At 39.0% G+C, this 23,304-nt stretch overlaps 1 protein-coding gene across 3 annotated transcripts; it reads right to left on the reverse strand.

The window, feature by feature from the left end:
- Positions 1-2,278: 2,278 nt before the first annotated feature.
- On the reverse strand, positions 2,279-13,614 carry dtx3la (deltex E3 ubiquitin ligase 3L a). Of its 3 annotated transcripts, none has more exons than XM_084747203.1 (6): positions 13,410-13,614; positions 11,661-11,747; positions 10,092-10,174; positions 9,846-9,994; positions 5,673-5,884; positions 2,279-2,743 (listed from the first exon to the last, which is right to left on the reverse strand). In XM_084747203.1, exons 3-6 carry the CDS (start codon positions 10,171-10,173, stop codon positions 2,674-2,676), a joined length of 513 nt encoding a protein of 170 aa, XP_084603329.1. In that variant the 5' UTR covers position 10,174; positions 11,661-11,747; positions 13,410-13,614; the 3' UTR covers positions 2,279-2,673. The 3 variants fall into 3 exon arrangements, with proteins under 3 accessions (XP_084603329.1, XP_084603328.1, XP_084603327.1); XM_084747202.1 differs by having other exon boundaries at positions 11,661-11,732; positions 13,410-13,613; XM_084747201.1 differs by lacking the exon at positions 11,661-11,747 and having other exon boundaries at positions 13,410-13,611.
- Between the last annotated feature and the right edge of the window lie 9,690 nt (positions 13,615-23,304).

A 23,304-nucleotide genomic window follows, 5' to 3' on the forward strand; every position in this document is an offset into this window, starting at 1 on the left:
ACACACACACACACACACACACACACACACACTTAGCACGGCTGGGACTAACCTCACTGTACAATATGTCTACATAGGCCATTGTTGAGTCTTTGTGCAGGGATAAAGTGGGAGCACAGGGAGTGTCTGGCTGGCTGTGGCCTGGACTCTGATAGCATTGTGATGAATAAGGGGGCAGGGCTGCAAAGAGCTGCTTGTTGAGGGATAAAGAGTGAGAGGAAGAATGTAAAGAAAGAGTTAGGAGTCTCTGAAAGCATGCTCCTTTAAAGGTCTCCAGCCTTTGGAATGTCTTTGCAAGTCATCTGATTCTGATGATTTTCAGATATCAAAAACACAGAGCAATCTTAATTTCAGATTTTTTTTTGGATTTGTCTTTGTACCTTTAGCCACATTTTCACCCAGGACTTTTAGTTCCAGGAACTACTTTTCAAAACAGCCTGTTTCTGACCCATGACAATTAGTCTGTAGATGTATGAAAAAGCCATTGCTGTTTGCACACCTCATTTTTGCGCGGAAATAATCCACTATCTTAACTTTCAGAGATTATACTTTCATCTGTAACTCCATATTGTTGAGGCACTATGAACAGAAAAAAAGGTTTGCAGCTGCAGACTTTTAAAAATGGTTTCTCAACCTATCAAAATGTTCGGCACTGCACTATCCTCATAGTTCCTGTTCCTGAAAGATACTACCCTGAAAGCAGAGACTTTTTGAGTTGTAAATAATTTTCCCAGAACATAATGGAGACCCCGCCCCCCTGCAGTGGAACTGCACTGAATTCCTCCAATGGCTCCTTGTCCCTGGGGAAAGTTCCTGCACTGGAAACATAGCTTTTCACAGAGGATGACACGAGAGATGAGAAAAGAGGGAGGAAAGATGACTTGCGACATCTATCTATCTATCTATCTATCTATCTATCTATCTATCTGTCTGTCTGTCTGTCTGTCTGTCTGTCTGTCTATCTATGATTGATAAATAAATTGTATGTTGGCTTCTTTGGCAGCAAAAGATGGATATCTAGATTACATCCATTTTAGGCATCCACCATCCCCAACTCTTGTAATTACCAGGCACACAGTCTGCTTTGTCTTCCAAAAAGGATGGACTCTAATTGTGGGCCAAATTAAAGAGCTTAATGAAACACTGCTGTGGACCATTTATCACCACTAACAAAAGGACAGTGATGACAGACGAGGAAGGAGACCGCCAACACATAAAATATCTATGTAGTGTTTCTTTGGTTGAACTTAACAGCTTGCCCATTTAGGCATTTAGGCTATTTTCAAAGCTGACTGAAGGAAATATGTAAAGGAAATATTATACTTGTGGCAAATAAAAAAAAAATTGAGCGCAGTTGAATAGACCAGGATTGGGTATACAGCTGCCCCTGGAGCTACAAACAATACTACTGCCCTGTGCATCCCTGATGTGTGTGTTTGTGTGTTTGTGTCTTGCAGCAAAGACAGATTTTGACCTGCCAGTGGTGGACAGATGAGTGTGTGTGTGTGAGAGCGTCCAGAAGAAAGTGGTTTAAGAGGCTCCTGGATGACAGAGGCCTCCCAAATGAGATTATACTTTATTGTGAGTGCAAGAACCTGGCTGTAATTCAGTTTGAAGAGAACATCAGGCCGGCATTAAACTGGGAAAGTTCACAGTTGGCAATATGGACCAATAAGGGAGCGGCAAGGCTTTAGGTAGGGCATAAAGGTAGAAGAGAAAAATAAGACCAATAAAGTGCAGAGTTCTTCCCACCACCTCCTAGTGGAACAGTTGTGCAGTGGAACCTCTCCTATTCCCTAATGTAGTCTGCAGGGGAGACCGATGTTCAATTAACAAATGATATATATATATATATATATATATATATATATATATATATATATGTGTGTGTAAATCTATTAAAATTTAATCGCAATTAATCGCATGACTGTTTTTTATTTGTTCAAAATGTACCTTAAATGGATATTTTTTAATTGTTTAAAGTGTAATTCAAATATAACTTCATTAAATATAATACTTTAACCAAAAACAATGACAAATATTGTCATATATTATATTATATAAATAAACAAAATATTGTAAATAAATAATAAAATGTTCTAAATAAAGAAAGAAAATGTTCTAACTAAAGAAGGAAATACTCTACTTAAGAACAAAATGCTCTAAATAAATGTTTAAATTGAAAGGTTTGTACTCATTGTTCTATTTCTTGTTTCCATATCAAGTTTATACAGTTACACTATATGCATCTTAAAGAAGAGAGCAACAACAAAGACTATACTGTACAAAACATTTTATTAAAAACTCTGCATACATCTAGATAAGAAAACTTAAACTATACTATATGAAAAACCTAAAGATTTACAAATCTCCACTGGATGTATCTGGCAGTTGTGGTGGTACTGATAGTGCTTCACCGTCTGTTGCCTTGGAGAGACTGAATGACCTTTAAGTTGCTCATAAGACAATACCAAACTTAGAGTTAATACATATTATAATAAATATAAGTGTAAGAACTGATAAAACATAGGTTATAATCAAGCTTACACACTGAAAACAGCAAAAAGGAGAAAGTATTTTATAAAACATGTTCTAATAAATCATGGCACAGGTTCTCTGGCCATTCATCGTTTACTGTGGAGGTCTCTGCCTTCAGATTGTGTGTGTTGTCTGTTATTCAATGCCTTTATCCGTCAGTAACTTTTTCACTGTCTTCAGGTAGTCAGAGTCTGGGTAGCCATCACTGAAAACACACAGAGTATACAGAGACAATGTCTTTGTTACATTTAGCAGAATTTTTTTCACTTTTTTCCATTCATGCACCCTTTGGAAGCAGAGATAACATTTATATCTCTATCCTACTGATTTAATTCTTTAAATTAGAAGCAAAACAACTCAAATGAAACATTATTCTCTTGGAATGATATTCACATGCAATAATCATTATATGATTGTTAAACTACACTAAAACACTACAGTGACAGTGGACCAGAGAGTGGCCTCAGTTTTGTTTTTGACTGATGTGTTTGCTTGAGGACAGTCACCTGTTTTTATTTTCTCCCCGGTCTTGACAAGTGATTGCACATTCACTAGAAAACTAAGTGGATACTGTAGTGTGCATTAGAACTTTAATCAGGTCTGAAAAGTTGAGCCCAAAAAGGCCCAAGCCTGACAACTTTCTGTCCAAACCTGACCCGAACCTGTCCCTGGTTAGCATATTTCAGCCAAAACCCAATTACAGCCTGACATTTTTCATTAGAAGCTTCCCTCTATGAACCAAACAGTAGGAGTTGGCAGTGACAGGAACAGGAACAGGAACAATACATGGGGGGGATTTGAATTGGCAACAACAAAACTGGTGAGAAAATGAAAAAACAAAAGAAAAAAACAAAAGAAAAAATAATAATAATATTACAGCCCAAACTCAATGTAAGCCCGACCTGACCCAAACCAATCAAGTTCAAGCACAAATCTCAAACTCTAGTGTTACTGGCGACACCGTTATCATCAGTCTATGCCAATATGGAGAGACGTCTCATGGGCCTGTTGTTGTAAAAAAAAAAAAGACTTTAAAAGATCAGCATCATTCCCACCCTCACAGACCCTTGTCAAAGGTCAGGCAGTAGATATATTTGAGAGCTATATGTATCTTAGCACATCCATTGACCAGAAATATACATGTATTTCATGTATGTAAATAAATGGTGCTATTTTATAGATCTTTCATTGAGTCATGTAAAGGACCACTGTGTAGGATTTAGTGGCATCTAGTGGTGATATTGTAGATTGCAAACACCTTGTCTCACTCTCCCATTCTAAGTGTGTAGGAAAACCTAGGGTGGCCCTGAAACTTGTGCAAAACACAAAAAGCCATATCATATAGAAACGTGGCTGTGCAAGATAGCAGCATCATTGGATGCAGATCTGCAGCTAATTCTATGGTAACAAAAACACAACAAACACAATAAAAAACACGACAACCAATATTTTCATTAAAGTATACAGTAATGGAAAAATCTTCTGAAAATTATATTCCATTTCTGCCATGCGGAGGGACATCAGGCCATATTTCAATATACAATATATCTGATAACCCATTAGCAACAATTAGATTTAAAGCTAACATTTGCCACTTTCAAGCTAATATTACCATCATGATACTATAGAGATAAATTAGGCATAATTAGGAATTAATAAAAGTCTGGGCTAATGCCAAAGGTTTTTTTTATTTATTTATTTATTTATTTTTTTTTTTTTGTGGTTGTTTATTTTGTATATTTTGGTTGTTATATTCCCCCTGTTGAGCCAGGGTTTAAATCTACCTTATAAAAAGCATGGCATACGAGTTGTGTCCAGCCAGTGGCTTCTTTTCCAAGCAACTGGGTATGCTAGCAACTGCTAGAGCTTGAGATCTGTGCCCAAACCCGAAGTGACCTGAAGGGTGGACACTTGGATTACACCACACGACACGAGCAGTATGGAGACATTTTTTGGGGTTTTTTTCTGTTCTTTTTTTGCGTTTTAAAACTGGTCACTGTTCACTTCAATTGTCCTGGATTTGGTTGCAACGCTGTTTTCCACTGAAGCTCCTGGAGTGTTTTGTGAACTGGAGATCTTCACCTATCCTCACATCCTCAGTACAGGGGTGAGTAGAGATTGAGTGAAATTTCATTTTTGGGTGAACTATCACTTTAAACTGCAGAATTGTTCATATTCAGGTTCTTATAATGATGAAAGTCATTGCCTTCACAAGTACCAGGTCTTCCTAATTAGCATAAGGAAATACCCCACCAATGCCTAGACAAGGGCATGAGAATGCAGGGTCGTGCCAACACACAAAAATCACACACAGAAAAGTGAAGACAGAGGACAAGAATCCCAAATGGAAATCCAAAGATGGTGGAGCAGTGTCAGTGGTTTTTTCTCTTAGGCCAGTCAAAAGGTAATTATTTTTTATTTCTTTATTTTTTTGTAGAATTAAAAAAAGTAATGGAATGATGAAAGTTGAAAAGTTTAATTGGGCTCTTGAGTGATCGTAGAGTGCTCTGTTCTTACCTAGATACAAAAGTATGTGGTGATACTATTACATTCCCAAAAGGAGCAGTTTCTGATATGCAGACCTATTTTTGTATTTTTGTATTTGTTCTTCTGTCCAGCATCCAGTATTTATAGTTTTTGGATATGCGTGCTGCTTTTTGAGTCTTCAGTCTGTTCTTACCTAGGACAAATCCCACATAAGGAAACATTGGTGAATGCCAGAATCTTTGAAAACTGTATAAGTGGGTTTGAAGGAGTATTTTCTTCGTAAGAGTGGTTGGTGAATGAGGCCCATTGTGCATGCTGCTGCAGGAGTGATATCTGAAACTGTCTAATGTGTTTTAGATACTCCCCAACTAATAACATAAAATTTTAAAATTGCAGATTAAAATAAACTTCATTTCCAGGCTTTTTGTGGACTCTTGCCTTGTTGGTGCCCTATGTACTTAGTTACACCAGACACTATAGTAATATCCCTTGCAGAATATCTCATGTAGAAAGGAGACAAGTTTATTCTACTCACCAACAGTCCTCCAAAACTGCTCTTGTGTCAAATTGTAGGATTTATATCAAAATTTAGTATTTCAGTACTTAGTGACCAACAGGGGAAGACTGCAGTTGAACTTTTTACTCACACTCTGCTCCCTCCATCTGGTTGTGTCTTTAAGGGGATGGCCGCTGTAGTTATCACGTCCTCTCCATCTTTATTTGTGGCCACAGTAAAGAGGAGCTGCTGGTCGAAGGCTTTTTGGAGCAGCTTGAGAACCTTCTTGCCTTCTCGGTTGTCAGGCAGGTAAGCCCAGAGCCGCAGCCCTGCATAAGGCTGGCCAGGGTGAGGGTGTTTCTCCTGCAGGAAGACAAGTTCAGTTTCAGTAAAACAACACTCTCCAACTAAATTCCATTTACATACAATGGATGTCCTCAGATTCTAGAAATGTCCCTGATGCTGTGAGTTGCATAAACAGAAGCATGAAATCTTTAATCATGCCTCATCAAGTTTTCAGGGGCAGATATTGTAGGGAGTACAAAGGAAAAACACTGTAGTGAATGTTTTGCAGATACATCAATATAAACATCACCTCATCATATTGATAAATTCTTGGCAGCAATAAAAATGCAAATTACTGTATATAAATATAATTATTACCTTGGCCAGGTGTAAGCCTGGGAGGATCATGCGATCAGTTGCATGTGCTCGTATGTATGTGATGTTCACAGATAATCCAGCACACTATTGGTCCAATAAGCTTTATATTTTTTTTGACTGTATCCTCAAGGACCTCTGTGATTCACAACTTATGACAAACCTTAAAAACAGGAGGCATTAGGTTTTTGTGTTGTTCATCCTACGCCATATCTTAAGACAACGTGAGAGAATTTCTTCAAACTTGGCACAAATGTCCACTTAGGCCTGGGTGATATAGCTGAAAAACCTATTACGATAGTGAAGTTTGATATTGGTTGATATAGATTGTTATTGATCATGTAGGCTATGGCTAATGATGTGTTTTGTACTCCAAGGGGTGGATGTAACTGAGGGGAAAAGTTAGTAAATATCACAGTATTTTTGACCAAAAACCATGATGTTTCAACAATATTGTAGGGATGACTATCGGTGCTATCACAAAGTCTTACCCCAATGAGGTTTTTGATAAATAATCATCAGTAATGTGGATATAATGACTAACTGGGTAAAAGCAAGTAATAAAGCAGGTGGAAGAGTCTGAAATATGCAGAAAATGACATCACTTTACTGTAATGCAGCCTTTAAAACCAAGAAAAGACATGTCATATCACGATATAACAGTATCCATTGATATCTAGTAATATATCATGATATAATAGATAGATAGACATAATAATAATTTATTCTCCAGCCCTACGTCCACTTGGACTCAAGAAAGACCTAATTAGATTTTGGTGGTCAAAGGGCAAAGTCACTGTAATCTCATGTCTGTCCTGTTCTCATTAACTTAATGTCTCAGAAACGTTAGAAGAGAGCTTCTTCAAATTTGGTATAAATGATAAGTCAGACTTGAGGCTTGAGGACAGTGTTCACTGGAATCATATATGTCAATATAGTGAGAACTTCCATATTAAATGCCTTCAAAGTCTGCGCTGCATCCGTCCAGACAGACATGGATGTAAACTGCGACTTGACTGCTTGTTGGAGGCTCACAGCCTGGTAGGAGGTGGTCATTCTATTGTTATCAACAACTGCTGCATGGCAGATTTTCACTCTGTGATATGTGAATGTTAGGATATTATGATGTAGAATTTCAGCGTCATTCACACTTTGGTTATGTTGTGGTTATTCATCAATATGTATATATAGTGTCTGTGAACTTCCCTCCTATTACTTTCAGTGAATCTATGTGCTGTTTTTAGCTCTGATAAATGGCCCATCAAGCTAGCAGCATGTGAATAATCATATTCAAATTGAGAAGTTCAGACTTATCATACCATTTATTTATTTATTTCAGTTCATACAGTTATCACTTACCAGATACCAAACTATTACACGTTTCTATGCAGCTTAAAGAAAACTGAGACTATACTACAGAAAATCTGGGTGCATCTGTGCATGTAGTAGGTGCTTCACCATCTGTTGTTTGGTGGTAGAGCATGAGATCAGGAAATGATGGGTTTGGGTCAGGTCAGGCTGTATTTCTCACATATTTCATGGGCTTATGCTGGGATTGGGCTGTTACTATTATTATTATTATTATTATTATTTGCGCTTTTTGCCTTTATTCAGATAGGACAGCTTAAGATATGACAGGGAAGGGGAAGAGAGATAGGGGATGACACGCAGCAAATATGCTGCAGGCAGGAATCGAACCGGCAGCTGCTGCAGAGGACTGACAGCCTCAACACATGGTGCACACACTCTACCAACTGAGCTATAGGGGAGGCCCCAGTAGTAATAGTTTTACATTTTTTTTTCAGTTTTCTCCCCAATTTCATTGTTGCCAGTTTTCAGGCCCGATTGAAGTTGTACCTGGTGAAGATCTGCACTCTACTGGGTGACCTCTTCTAGTTTTAGAATGACATTGGCTTCAAAACAAACTCAAAAGACCAGTGAGGCTGGTTTTGCATCATTGTTGTTTACATTTCAGCATTTAATTATTTTTAATTTGTTTTATACTTCACTGAGTCACTTTTTTAGATGATTTTAGTGCACTATAAACATCAACCTGCAGAGGTATTGTTGCATATTGTACTTTCAACTTCCCTGTAACATACGTGGGTTGTAAGTTCATTGATTTTGGTGTCCAACTCTTTTCCGTCATAAAGCTTCCTCACCACAAATGAAATATATTCACTGCAGATCTTGCACTACCTTATGTAAATTTAAAAACTAGATGGAGGAAATGTGCAAAACTGGTTCATCATGTTCCCATACCTCAGACATGACAAATACTCGCTCGTAAGGAGAGTGCTAGACATAAAATAATAGGAGGAGAAAAAAAAAATCTTCCAAGTCACTACTAACAGTACACACAGTAACACACAGCAGGAAATCTGTGCTGCAGTTTTCAATTCACATTAGCCTGTAGTTTTGCTAACCAGACTAACCAGATCATCAGCTTCTTCAGAAAGAATGCTGCCAGAGTCGCCATAGAAATCTGTGCTCTGCTCTGAGCTCTTTTAAATTCTTTCCTTCAAATGGGAATGTAATTAGATTATGACAAAAGAAGTACTTCTACCATAAATCAAGCTAGTCATTGATCCTATTTGTTGGTTATGCTGACAGTAAATTTTGACAATATACACCAAACAAAAAAAGTGGGTCCTGTATACAAGAATATGTAATAAAAATAGTTTTCTTCCCTAGCTGTCTAGTTACAAAACACTCCCGGAGCTTCAGCGAAAACAGCGTTGCAGCCAAATCCAGTACAATTGAGGTGAATGGTGATCAGTTTTAGAATGTAAACAAGAACATTAAAAACCACAAAATGTCTCCATACTGCTCATGTGGTGTAATCCAAGTGTCGGTAAGCTGCAACATTAAAATTTGACCCAAAAAGACGTCATTCACACCATGTTTTTAGCCTAAATGTCAACTGTAGCCTCTCAGACCTGATCCTCATGCACACACCTGAAGCAGGTACACAAGCTCTTGCCCAAGCGTTGCAGCTGCAGCAAAGAAATAATGTTCCTCTTCTATGTTGAAGTCCTCTGACAGTTTCTTCTTTGTTGAAAGTTTGCAAAGTCAACTGTGTGTAACAAGTCAGTATTTCTGAGAAGATCTTGTGTGTGTACACAGCGTGTGCACACAGATCAGGTCTACAGTTGACATTTAGGCTAAAAATATGGTGTAAATGGTGCCTTTTGGGGTCAAATTTTAATGTCGCGGCTTACGGACTCTTGGATTACACCACATGAGCAGTATGGAGACATTTTGTGTTTTTTTTTTTTTTTTTGGTTCTTTTTTTGCGTTTTAAAACTGGTCACTGTTCACTTCAATTGTACTGGATTTGGTTGCAATGCTGTTTTCCACTGAAGCTCCTGGAGTGTTTTGTGAACTGGAGATCTTCATCCATCCTCACATCAGTACAGGGGTGAGTATATATTGAGTGAAATTTCATTCACAAACTATCACTTTAAGTAGTTTTCACACCAGATCTAAATCAAGTCTTATGCACATAAAACATTTCTCCATGATAAAATTTGTCCTGTGAATTACTCCTGATTTGGGCAGTGAGTTCCAGAGAGAACCTGCATATGCATGCAAAGCCAAACTATGTGAGTGGATCCAGTATCAATAAAATGAAAATGTATAGCTTGGTTTTAGCCATGCTTACTGTCTGTATCCCATCTGGGAATATGTAGGTGAGCTGCAGGGTGTCATCATTAGGGAATCCCGGCAGGTCTCTGTGGAGGATCACCCAGGTCATCTGGCCCTCTGGCTGGCAGCCATTCACTCTGGACAACCCATTCAGCCCATTGTGAGCTGCACACACAGCAGAGCCATTTCAGTCAAATTATCCAGAAGTGATTAGAAGAAAATTATGGAAAGCTTGACAGACACAGAAAAATCAATGAAGGACCTTGTTGTTCCAGTGATGGAGGACCCTTTCCATTCAGGTAGCGGTTACAGTATAACTTGTCACTGCTATGCCCAGAGCCCATACTAAGAAACAGTAGACAAACACACAGAGGAAACAGCTCAACAGCGTATCCATAAAAATGAGCACAAGTCAAACTGCTCCAAAGGGGCATTCTTCTTCTTCTTCTCAGCCTTTGAAAATAGTTGTATGGCCTTTGTGTCTCTGGATAGAAAAGAATCATTGTAATGTCATAGTGATGACACTGTAGACAACAAATGGATATGCAGTGTGAAAGACATAGGTAATGAGAGTGTAATGAAAAATGTGTAATGTCTTCCACATGGCTTCATGTCCCACCAGCAGTGTTTCAGAAGTGTTTTTTCCTGCCTGATTTTGTTGATTTGAAAAATTGACTGGAATCTTCTCAACCTTTTGTAACTAAAGGCCCACTTCTGATTCTTTACAAATTAATGAGTAACATCTTCCCCAAGTAATAAAAATAAATAAATAAATAATTAAAAGAGTAAAGTAATTATGAATCCCAATGTAATGTATTCAGGGTCATGTTTTCTCACCACATGCTTTGAAGCGTTGATGGGAACAGGATTCTCCTACAGCACTCAAAAGCCAATCCATTTTGTATTACTGCATCCCAAGGACCACTAGCTAGCTAACAGTGGCAAAACATGTTTATCTCTTCCTGATGATGTGTATTTATATGTGAATTCTTGAACACATTAAGATGTAAAATTAACTAGCTTTGTAAATTACCTTCCTGAAAAATACAAATTTTAATCTAACCATTTGGCAGTACTATCACCTCTGAGGCCACTAGTTGGTTCTCTGACCAACCCACCAGTGGGCTGTGGCCCAGTGGTTGAGAATGCTGGCTCTACACTGTTCCTGTGTCTGACCTCCTGCACCACTTGGTCTGCTCTGTGCAGTTTGACACAGCTTCCATCAAAATCTCTCACAGCTGAAACATGATGCAGCCAAACCCAGGAAGTTATGGGAAATATAGGATCCAGTATTTTTGGAGCATGACCCATGCTTGAGACTAAAGAGAAGCTGAGTTAGAATATCACTGCCTCTGCTCTTTTAATCTCTTTTCTTTCCTAAATCTGTCCCTTGTGAGTTCTCCAACTTTATGGAGGTGTAGTACCAAATCACTGACTTAAGGGAAGCTAAGGGAAGTCAAAAACGGGGAAGAAAGAAAGGGTTCAATCCCACAATCAAGTTTCATAAAGGCAAGGCTGGATTGGTAATTTACAAAACAGGTAGGAACCCTGATCACTGGAGGTTACTCTAATAATCTGATTTTGATTGTTCCTGTCTCAAAATCTAGTGTTAAAGGACGAGCATGTTGGATTTCATGGGTGGTAGATTGCAAACAACTGATCACCACTCTAATAGGAACATGGTAGAATGTGGTGACCTCCAGAGAAGAGGACCCACTCCCTGTATAATCTGCCATATTTATCCAAAAATGCTTTATTTATAATTGGTTCACATGGATTGCTCATTCCAATAGTTTGCCCAAAAAATAAAATTCAGTCATTGTCTACTCACCCTTATGCTGATTGGAAAACAGTGTTGCAGAACCTCCCAGACAATGGAAGTGAATGGTGACCGGTTTTCAAACTGAAAGAAAACAGACTAAAAACATAAAATGTCTCCATACTGCTTGCCTGGTGTAATCCAAGTCTCCCAAAGTCCTAACATGCCAAGTTGACTAAAAATGTAATTTACACCTTGTCTTAGCCTGAATCTTCACTGCAGATCCTTAGATTGGAGCCACATTCATGTGCACATGCACACCGTCTGAACTTGGTGTTTGTGGTGTGACGGTGTGCAGTTTGAAAACTGATCACCATTTGCTTCCATTGTTTGGGAAAATCTGTAACGCCGTTTTCCTGTGTTTTGCAGTGTTTGGGGATGAAAAAACTAGGGTGAGTAGATAATGGCTGAATTTTCATTTTTGGGTGAACTATCCCTTTGATGAAATCCCCATAATCTAAAGCAAAACTGTCTAAATCTGACAGTATTTTGACTTGGAATGTGTAGCAGTAATTAGCCAAAGCCTGTGGACTTGCTGAGTAGTCTCCACTCAGTCAGGAGGTTTTATCTGTTGATGTTGAGATTTCAGTGATTCACACCTTCAGTAAGGTCAGAGGACAGACAGCTGTTATAAATAAAAGGTGTGAATTGTTGTGAAACTTCTGCCCAGCCATGTTCTATTCTCCCTCTGTTTTGAAAAGGGAAAATTATTCTTAGACCACCTTTAATGATGACAATCCAATCCAACACAAGAGACAATATGAAAAGTTTTCATGGACACAAGTAAAGGCATATGGTTCAGCCAAAGTTCATGGAACAAAATTATTCAAGGCAAAATGTAGAGCAGATTCATACCAGTTTTTTAATCACAAAATCAAAAGCATTCTGAATGTTCTCTGTTATTGAGGGATCACTTTTATGTAGCACTTTAACACTGTGAAAAATATATAAATAGATTCAACAAGATGCTTAGTTTAGACAACTGCTTATGTTTGTACAACTCAAATTATAGCACGTAATAATAATAATTATTATTATTACGTATGTCCAAACAACTCAAAATCTTAAGGCAGCCAGGTGCCAGAGTACTTTAAGGTGAACCAGCTTGGTTATTCTTACAGTGTATACTGCCACACAGAATTAAACAAGATTTATTGTTAATATTATCTCTTTCACTGGTGAGTTCCAGAGGATGAGCTCAGAAGAACACATCTCACGAGACTCTCAAGATTTTAAGATTTTAGCCCCAGACAAGAAGTACCAGAACCCTAATTTTTCAAATAAAACAGTGTATCTTGGTTCTTGGTTTCAAATTAAGTATTATGGTTCCTTTATTTTGTTGTTTACAGGTTTCACACCTTGTAATTTACAATAATTTCACAATATCACAAAAGGACTGTTAAATAAAAATTAAATATTCAGATAATTCAGACCTACCCTCAACTGGCTGAAACACCTGAAGTGGTGTTTGTAATTCAAGTAATCATTGTGGGTGAGAACAGAAATCAAGTGTTAACCTGCTCACTCATTCTATCACTGTGTGATTAGCTACTACGAATTTTTAAGATGGCAGATGACTCCTGAAGAAACAGTGGCAATCACATTTTTTGACTTTGCAGCCAAGGTAGTTAGTGTGTGTGACTGTGACTGCTACACAACAGACGCAGGTTTGGCTAACATGACACAGGCAAAGAATTTAAGATTCTGCTTCTATTAGTGTGAAGCTGATCAACAGTGGCCTGTTGTTACTGTCATCAGTACCTGCTGAATGGTCTTCTCCACACCTTGGGAAAGTTTTCTCCTCTTCCTCTGTCACTCTTCTGTGTAGTCCTGAGTTCCGAAGTTTGTTCAGCTCATGATGACACAAGATAGAGACAGAGAGACAGAGACACAGAGAGCGAGAGAGATGGGTGTGTCAAGGAGCGGGGCTGAGGTGAAGCCTACTGCTGAGTGATCTGCTCGACTGGTGTAGCAGCTTTGACAGGGACTGTAGTGTGTGTGTGTGTGTGTGTGTGTGAGAGAGAGAGAGAGAGCGAGAGAGAGAGAGAGAGAGAGAAAGAGAGAGAGAGAGAGAGAGAGAGAGAGAGAGTAGTGTAGGTATGAGTTGCAAGTAATGAAGAAAATATTTTTTAGAAGGACACAAACACACACAATCACTGGAATAGAGTATAATATTCATAAGTATGTTTTCACTTATGTATTATCACCTGAAAATAAGAACCATAGTATTTTCGTTACCTTAGAATGAGTCCTTTATATCCACAGAAGGAGTGGCTTCTCCCATGTTGCACTGCTGCATGTTTCTGCAGCAGCCCTGAACAGACAAACCAAACACTGGCTCCAGATACAACGTCTTACATCATGGAGATTTAGATGACATGTTTGCATTTTGCTCACCACTAGATGCCATTAAATCCTACACACTGGTCCTTTAAAATGAGAATTCAAAGCATTCAGGAACACAACAATTGGCTGACTTTGTGGTCGATGAGCAGTGAGGCTCAAACAAAGGGAGATGGTCCTACCACACATTTGAGGCAGGTCAGTGCCAGCTGCTGCTCATTTGATCAATCTTAGTTTCGACAGAAACTCGGACTGTAAATCTCTCCTTGCTGGAGAATCTATGTCTGCCACCGGCTGCTCCAGACTGCTGCTGATGTGTTTAATCACATGTTCAACATGAACAGGATTTACCTCGCCATGTTTCTTCTCTGTTCACCACAGTGGCTCATGCTGCAGCTTGCACTGAGCTCCAGATTCTGGTGCTAACCTACAGGCAGATGATCAGACAGATGGTCAGCCCAGATGATAGGCCACATATACTGTGGCAGCCTTTTTATAAATAACGTCAGTAAAACGTCCAGATATCTTCCATTCCAAGGTTTAATCAATTGCATTTCTATTGTCAAGGCTACAGGAATAAATATTCATCTATATAATGTTTGTGCACTTTTGGAGTATTTGTATAGCACCCAACATTTCCTTAGAGCTCTGACCAGTCCACCAATAGACACTGTTCCTGTGTCTGATCATTATTATTATTATTGTTGTTGTTGTTGTTGTTGTTGTTGTTGTTGTTGTTGTTGTCGTTGTTGTTATCATTATTATCAGTAGTTGTAATGTATTCATTTTCTTTTTTTTTTTTTTTCATTTTCTCACCAATTTTGTTGTTGCCAATTCAAATTCCCCCAATGTATTATCCCTGTCACTGGTCAGGTTTGGACAGAAATTTGTCAGGCTTGGGCCTTTTTGGGCTCAACTTTTCAGATCTGTTTTAATGCACACTACAGTATCCACTTAGTTTTCTAGTGAATGTGCAATCACTTGTCAAGACCGGGGAGAAAATAAAAACAGGTGACTGTCCTCAAGCAAACACATCAGTCAAAAACAAAACTGAGGCCACTCTCTGGTCCACTGTTACTGTAGTGTTTTAGTGTAGTTTAACAATCATATAATGATTATTGCATGTGAATATCATTCCAAGAGAATAATGTTTCATTTGAGTTGTTTTGCTTCTAATTTAAAGAATTGAATCAGTAGGATAGAGATATAAATGTTATCTCTGCTTCCAAAGGGTGCATGAATGGAAAAAAGTGAAAACATTTCTGCTAAATGTAACAAAGACGTCGTCTCTGTATACTCTGTGTGTTTTCAGTGATGGCTACCCAGACTCTGACTACCTGAAGACAGTGAAAAAGTTACTGACGGATAAAGGCATTGAATAACAGACAACACACACAATCTGAAGGCAGAGGCCTCCACAGTAAACTACAGTATCTATGAATGGCCAGAGAACCTGTGCCATGATTTATTATTATTTTTTATTATTATTACATTTTATAAAATACTATCTCATGTTTGCTGTTGTCAGTGTGTAAGCTTGATTATAAGCTGTGTTTTATCACATTACTGTGATACATTTATCGGGCTGCAATCAGGTTCAGGCTGAAATATGGTAATGAGAAACCGGCTTGGGTTGGGTTTGGACAGAATTTTGTCAGGCTTGAGCCTTTTCGGGCTCAATTTTCCAGGCCTGATCTTCCAATTGGTCGCACCCACAGCTGCCCCCTTTTTCTAAAAAAGTGTCCATAAATTCATGAGCTGAGAAATGCCCACTGCATAGAAATTAGTCTTTAACAGTTAATAGTCTACTGAGTGCACTCTTCTAGTTGGTGAATTATTGGGTTTTGGCCAAGAATGTGTTTATTGAGATCACTGTGACTTTCAACCTTTGACCACCATCTTATCAGTTCATCCTTGAGTCAAATTCATCATTTGTGCAAAGTTTGAAAACATTTCTTCTTGGCATTTTTGAGATATCAGAAGAATGGGATGACCTAAAAACATAATTCCTCTGGCCACAGCTGTCGCTGGTGTGAGGCTCACAGAGGTCCTTTCACATACAGTCATGACTGTGCACAAAAAATATGCTGATTGGTGCAGTAGTATGTGAGCTAGCTCCAGACAAGGTGCAATGTTGCTCTGTGGAAATGTGTACATTTTTAAAACTTTGTTGGTTGCTGAAGAAGTGCTGAAGACTCAAAGCTGCAGAGTTACAGTATTGCAGTAAAGCCGGGTTAGCTGGGTTGGATAAAGAAAAGCTCTTCTCCTGGGGTTTGTTCTGTTCAACATGTGGATCATTCACACACAGAAATGCCCAGTGAATTCTCTAGCTGAGGAAGATGTTGTCTGTGTCTGTCTTATTTGTATATTTCCTTTCCCATTTCCATCCTGTGGTCTTCATGTCTTGGTGACACAATAATGTCAGTAAGTTCTCAACAATTTCTATTTTATCCCCTTCAGTTCAGTTTTCTATGATGCTCTTGAGAGTTCAGGAGCTCATCTAGTCTCTGTCTTCCTCATCTTCTAACCATATACAGCCTTTTTAAACTATTGCCTACATGCCGTCTTTAAAGATGAAATGTCACACATGCTCTCAACACACATGCATGTGTATACACTGGCTGGCACATGGAGTGCAGTGCTAATACTGAGAAGTTAGAGAGCAACAGGGGAAAAAGAAATCAATCAATCAATCTTTGAGATGTGATGTGATCATATGCTGGTGATGTTCTCCTTTTCTTTTGTTCCCTGCTCTGCTTCTTGTCATTTCAACTTCCTTATGCTGTCAAAGCTTCCCTCATTAATAAAAGTCACATGTCATCATATCTAACCATTCATCTCATCCTGCTTGTTCCTGCTTTATGAAGGTTGATATTATCTCTAATATCAAACATGATTCAGCTGCAGACGTTCCATACTTTTCTAATGGCCTAGCTGAAATTTACTTTAAATTTCAATTTATAATATTGAGATTCACTAAACGGATCCTTATGGACTTAAAAAAAAACCATTAAGTAAAAAAATGTTTCAAAAATCATTTCCAGCAGTTTCTCTAAGCCACCATGTGATTTTAAGGTCAGAATTCCTGACATCCTTCACAGTGGCTCTGCATGAAGTTGCTCCACTAGACTGACCTGTGTGACAGGTTTGTCTACTGTATGTTGCTGTATGGTGCAACTGAAAAGGATCTCATAGCAGTGCTTTATGGCTGCAGACTCGTGGAAGAGCCTGACTGATGATATCACAGCAGCGGATTCAGCTTTTTTCACATCACCTCAGACACCTCACTTTTATAAACCTGCTAATATAAATCTGTTTATACCTAACCCTCTATGGTATGCATTATCATTCCAGTTAGTTTTAAAAAAGTTGTTTTTTGTTTGTTTGTTTGTTTGTTTTGTTCTTTTAAAGATTCTTTTAGAGAACATTTTAGAGGGCATTACCCTTTACAAAGCAACAGCATATCATAATGGTAAGGAATGAAAAAAAGACTCATTGTTGAGTCTGTCACATTCCACTTTTTGATCATTCATGTTACATTTACATGCTTGTTTTCAGGTTCCTCTTGTATGTCTTTCCTGACAAACATGGTGTTGCAGCTATTTGTTATGTTGTTGCTGTCTTTGGCTCATTGTTTATGAGTTAAAATAAAATAAAATTGTCATCAGTGCATTTTACACCCTGTCTTATATTGTTCAAACAGCAGTGTTGAACTGTGACTGTTAGACTTGGGACTTTAGTTTGGCCAAAACGTAACCAAACACACTAGAAAAGTAGCAAAAGGGCAAAATATTTTGCCTGAATAAGTGGCAGGCAGCAGTTAGCTTGTGACAATGGCAGTTGTCTATAGTGTGTAGTTGTCACATGTCAAACAAATACCTCACGATGATAGCGGAATAAGTCATGTTTTTCTAGAGTTTTCTTTAGTCAAACTTGTATTGAATTGTAGATAACAGTCTTCTGTTACTATCTACTTGGATGAGTAAGTTTGATAAGTAGAGCAATTATAATCTATATACATCATTGTGTTTCTTTTTATCACTCTTTTTCTCCGTTTCAGTACCACACACTCAGGGCCCTATCTTACAATGATCTAAAACGAAAGTGACAAGCGTGAGGCTCAATGGATTTAATTTATTCAAGGTGTGTCCAAATCCACCTTTGCCGTCCTGTGCCAGGGGCAGGAGTGACATTTTGCCCTGCCCCACCCTTTGCACCACCAGCACAAAGCAGGATACAACTACCAGGTGTGCCCAAGTGCCCTCATTAATTCACAGGTGAACATGCAATAAACCAATCAGAAAGTCAGCTCTCATCACCTTTAAGAGGCAGGTGCGCCAGCAGTGCAAGTGGAGGCAGCATGACGGCGGATTTACCAGGAAGAAGCAAAGAGAAAAGATTTTTAAAGTGAGAAGACAGATCTGTTGTTTCAAGGAGTGAAACCACGATATATGGAGACAGCAGGATGTCTCCAAAACAGCTTCATGTGTAAATAATTTATTTTACATTAACACCTGCAAAAAACAATACAATAAATGAACCGCAAATGTCATGCAGATATGGAGCTGGTTATGTTTTAAACTGAAGCACGTTGAAAGTATGTTGTATTTTATAATTAAGTAGAGAGGGGAGGAGAACCGATCCAGTATAGCTGCGAAGCTTCCCAGTCCCCCTGGTTCACCTGAGCCAGTTGGAGGAGCAGATATGTGGCTGTCTCCTTCTTCTTCTCCTCTCCCACCTAATCCTCATCCCCTCCTCCCATCCTCGCTCCTCTGACCCGCTGTGAAACAATCAGAGAGTTTCTGAGGTTTGAAGTGCGCAAAATTCCGCACAGATATATCCAACCAGCTCTGATAGAAGCACACATAACTTTTTCTCTCAGGTTGGGCCGGAATGTCTTGTTTATTTTATGTTTAATCACACAAAACACCCCAAAACCAACAGTCATACATTTTGGACTACACATGGATCTCTCTGCAGAGCCTGCCAGACATGCGTAGATGAAGAAATTTACTTGATGGTGAGCTACAGCAACCAGGTTACACAGGCAGTCAGGCAGAGTGTATGTAGGGTAGAGGGCTGATGATGACTGAGGGCAGGTGTGTACACAACTTGTTAAGGCTCATTTATGTTCCCTTTACAAACAAAAGTAGATGTCCACACATTTGAAATGATACTGTCCAGTGCCCACATGCTTCCATACCTCTTTTATGTTGGTTATGTTGGTTTTATGTTATGTTTTATGCTGTTATGCAATACATCCACTAGAGCAGCCATCACCAAATGGTGGACCTCGGTCCGGATCCAGACCAGGTAATGGTTCTGTCCGGACCTGTGACCAATCTCTGATAAATTCACGAGAATAGATCATTTTCATGGAGCATTTTTTCCGACGGTCACAGCTATAGACAGCGGGCGCTGCTACTCCAGTTAATACGATAATAGCTTCACTCAGTTGAGCCAATCAAATCATTTGTTTACCCTGCGCAGCCAGCGCACCAGAGCAGAGAGGAAGAGAGTGATGACAGCATGGCTTGCTCCAAAAGATGGAAGGTTGATGCGGAAAAACTGTTGTTTTAAAGACGAATGGACGGAGAAATTTATGTTCATTCTTCTGGCAAACAGTTCAAAACCAGTGTGCCTCATATGCTCTGAAAACGTGGGATTAATTAAAAGTGGCAATGGAAAGCGCCGCTACGCCACAGCTCTTTTTAGCAAAGTTATCCCCTGAAGTACGAGCTGAGGGCACACAAAATAACCGAACTGCAAGCCCAGTATGATAGATCCACCTGACTCATCACGCATACATTTACAGCCCAGCAACATGCAAACTAGTGTTCACTAAAGGTATCGTGGATTTTGGGGCAACATAAAAAAACTTTTAGTGATGGGACAGTTGTGAAGGAGTGCTTAAACACACAAAAAAAGGGTTATTCTGGTCTGTTTGCACTTTTTTATTTATTTTATTCTGAGGTTTCTGTTTTCTTTAATCTGAAATAAAGGCCTTAAATTTATTTGCCCAGGACTACTTTCATTTATGGTAAAAGAGCTACGCTGTGCACTCTGTTAAACATTTCCTGCATTGAAAATTGACAATAAATATTGTTGAAACCATATGAAAATGTGGACATAGGGGAAGGCTATAAGACACAAGCTGGACTTTTACTTGGAGGAAATTTTAATAACTGGACCTCAGTGACTTTTAATTGAATACCCCTGCACTAGAGGGTAGCCGCTCAGAGTCAGCCCCAAAGATGAATCAACAGTTGCCCCAAGAAGAAGAAATAGACAAAGTTACCAAACATGGTGATTCTGGAGGAGGTTATAGTAATAGACCTCTTGAGAAAGAGGCACAAGTGGAGAGTACATACAGAGCTCCTTGTCTGAGATGAAGCTTCTTGGATGAGAGGCAAAACGTCTTCAAAGACATAGAAACAAGTCCAGTTGCCTTCGATTTAATATTTTCTTGAGATTACAATGACCTGGACGAATGAGAACATTCATGGACACTGTGGGCCCTATCTTAAGCCTTTGCGCCGGCAGTGCAAGTGATTTTGCTATCTTACGCCAGCGCAAGTGCCATTTTTGCCATGAGTGTAAGATAGCATATGTACATATATATATATATATATATATATATATATATATATATATATATATATATATATATATAGAGAGAGAGAGAGAGAGAGAGAGATAGATATGCCCCTGTTGCTGCTGCTCCTCTCTCTCTTTGCAGGAGGGTCATTAGAAGGGGCCACACCTGGGCCTGGTGTGCCTCCCTCCTTGAAATAGCTGCCACAGCCTATAGCAGGGTTATTCAATTAAAATTCAAAGAGGTCCAGTTAGAGAAAATTTCCTAAAGCAAAGGTCCGATACATCATAATGTCTAACCTTCTCGAGTGGGCCGAACCAGTAAAATTAAAGCATAATCTATCGATTATTCTGCCGATTAATAGAGTAATCAGATAAGAAATATTGTGTGTTTTGCATTTTTTTCTATTACATTACTTTTGCTTTATTTAAGAACAATGGTAATATACAAAAGAGAAGATAAGAAAGGTCTATTAAATGAACAACTATAAATTGCTAAAGTAAAAATACTCAGCAAAGTAACTTTTCTTTTAATGTAGATTTACTTTTACTGTTTTCACTTTACTTTTTACTTTTTTTTCCCAAGTACAAAGGTAAAAGTAAAGGTAGTAATGTCTGCAGAAACCACAAACAGAAGAGTGAACTAACTCTTTTAACTAAAACAGTCACCAGGATGTTTTTTAACATGTTAAAATCACAACATTTTTCTTCTGGAGCAGGACAGACGCTCCCAGACCCCCCGAGGACAGAGGACTGGTTTACCAACATGACACCTTTTTCTCTTCTTATGAGTTTGCAGGTCTGTATTTAGTCATCAAAAAATACCAATAAGAATACCATTAAAGTACAACAACAGCAATAAAAATGTTGATTTTTCAAAAAAGGAAACAATAACATGCAAAATATTTTAATTGTAATTAAGTAAAACACTAATACCACAATGTAAAAATACCTAAATAAAGAATCTGAGTATTTTTTCCATCACAGCAGGTCAGTGATCAGTGTTTCAGTGAATAGTGTTTTATTTATGGCGGCCGCCACATTAAAAACATCGGCACCACGACATGATTTTCTATTTTTGGAGCTGCGCACCTTTTTCTGTCGTGTCTAGAAGGTAACTCTTTATTTGCACAACTCTCGCGTTGTGCCCGTTATTTCTACTAAAATAATCAAACTCGCGCGATCTTTCTCGGGTCTAGGGTTACCTTCTACACACGACCCTCTCTGTCTCTGTCAAACTACAGACAGCAGACTGTCTGTAAACATCACGATGTTTCACTCTGCAGTGTTTCACACAAAGACTTTATTTGTGTGGACATCCAGGTTTGGTTTGTCACCAATTTTGTCATTTTTATTTTTTTAATCAGTCCGAGAGGACGACGGTATCAGTGATTGATTAGTGATCAGTCTGCCTTCCTCTCCTCCCTCACCTGTTCACTCTGCTGTGAGAAGATCTGAAAGTTTCTCACAGAGAAACACAGACTCTCCTGTTTTACGTCCTTATACAGTTGTTTAATTTTATAAGAGCATCTGGTTGGTGTCGTGGTCATTAACCATCACGTTAGTTTCTGTTATAATAAACTCCGTCAATAACAACAGTCTCCTCCACACGCAGCTTCTCTGCAGTTGGTCTGTGTGTTTCCTGATCAGATAAACCAGCGCCGGAAAGACTAGAAAAGCTGCGCCAGTTAAAATAGAAGCGTCCCGTCAAAAATTTAAATCTATTAATAATTTATTGGTTATAGGTTCGGGTCCGTATAGGACGGCGTGTGGGTCCGGACTCGGACCGCGGTCCGCCATTTGGGGACCCCTGGCCTATAGTCTTTCTCTTCTGCTCTTCTCCTGCCAGCACCCGGACCGACAACACCACAGCAGCATGAGCCCAGCATGTCCTTTTCTTTCGTTTCTTCCACACACACACACATATCCACGTGCACCCATACCTGCACTACACCACTGATCTACTGATTTCCTACATGTTCTGTTGTTTTGCTTGAGTATTTTTGTTAAATAAATTAAGTTCCTCAGCCTGCCACCTCGTGTCTGTCTCCCTATGTGTTGCAGCTGTTGAGCCAGGCTGTAATATTATATGTATATAAAAACGTGCAGCTTTATTTTACAATGATCCCACATATCTGTAAAAGTGAATTCACTGGAAAGTGAAAGAAGAAAACTGTTTTAATCACATCCTCTCAGACTTGAAGATGTAGTTTACTTTGAGCTGATGAGATTACTGTTGTGGGGCTTCTTTCAGAGAGAGCATGAGCTTGATACTCTATCATGGTGAATGGCACAATTAGTTGCAGAGCTGCTGTCAGGTATTACTGGCATCTGCACTGAGAAATTAGGCTAAACTACAAAATAAATGGACAGGAGCCGTGATGCTCTCACACAGAACTCATCCCCACCCCCTGCTCTCCCTGTCTGTCTCCTTTGTCTCACCTTCCCCCTTCCTTCCCTTCCTCATTACCTCCACTTTTCCTCTCTCACCCCTTCTTCTCCTCTCTCATACCTCCCTTTGCTTCCCCTTTACCCCCTGCTACCTCTCTATTATCTCCCATTTACTTTCCTTTTGCCTCCCCCATTGCCCTCCTTCCCCCGGCCTAACCAACCAGTGTCTACTCCTCAGTTATTGGATAATTTAGCTCTCTCCCACGTGTCTCCCTGCTAATTAAATGTGGTGTACACTGTCTGGAGAATGTCACAATTGATTTTTCTT

This window comes from Lutjanus erythropterus, chromosome 21 (assembly GCF_056507025.1).
Source record: "Lutjanus erythropterus isolate fLutEry1 chromosome 21, fLutEry1.hap2, whole genome shotgun sequence".
NCBI lineage: Eukaryota > Metazoa > Chordata > Actinopteri > Lutjaniformes > Lutjanidae > Lutjanus > Lutjanus erythropterus.

Bases quoted from the DNA above. Each gene is read 5' to 3' on its own strand.
- dtx3la (XM_084747203.1), bottom strand. From the start codon at position 10,173: ATGGGCTCTGGGCATAGCAGTGACAAGTTATACTGTAACCGCTACCTG. The intron at 9,995-10,091 runs GTCCTTCATTGA...CTGTGTGTGCAG, and splicing joins TCCATCACTGGAACAACAAG to CTCACAATGGGCTGAATGGG. The intron at 5,885-9,845 runs GTAAGCATGGCT...GTCTTCCTGCAG, and splicing joins TCCCAGATGGGATACAGACA to GAGAAACACCCTCACCCTGG.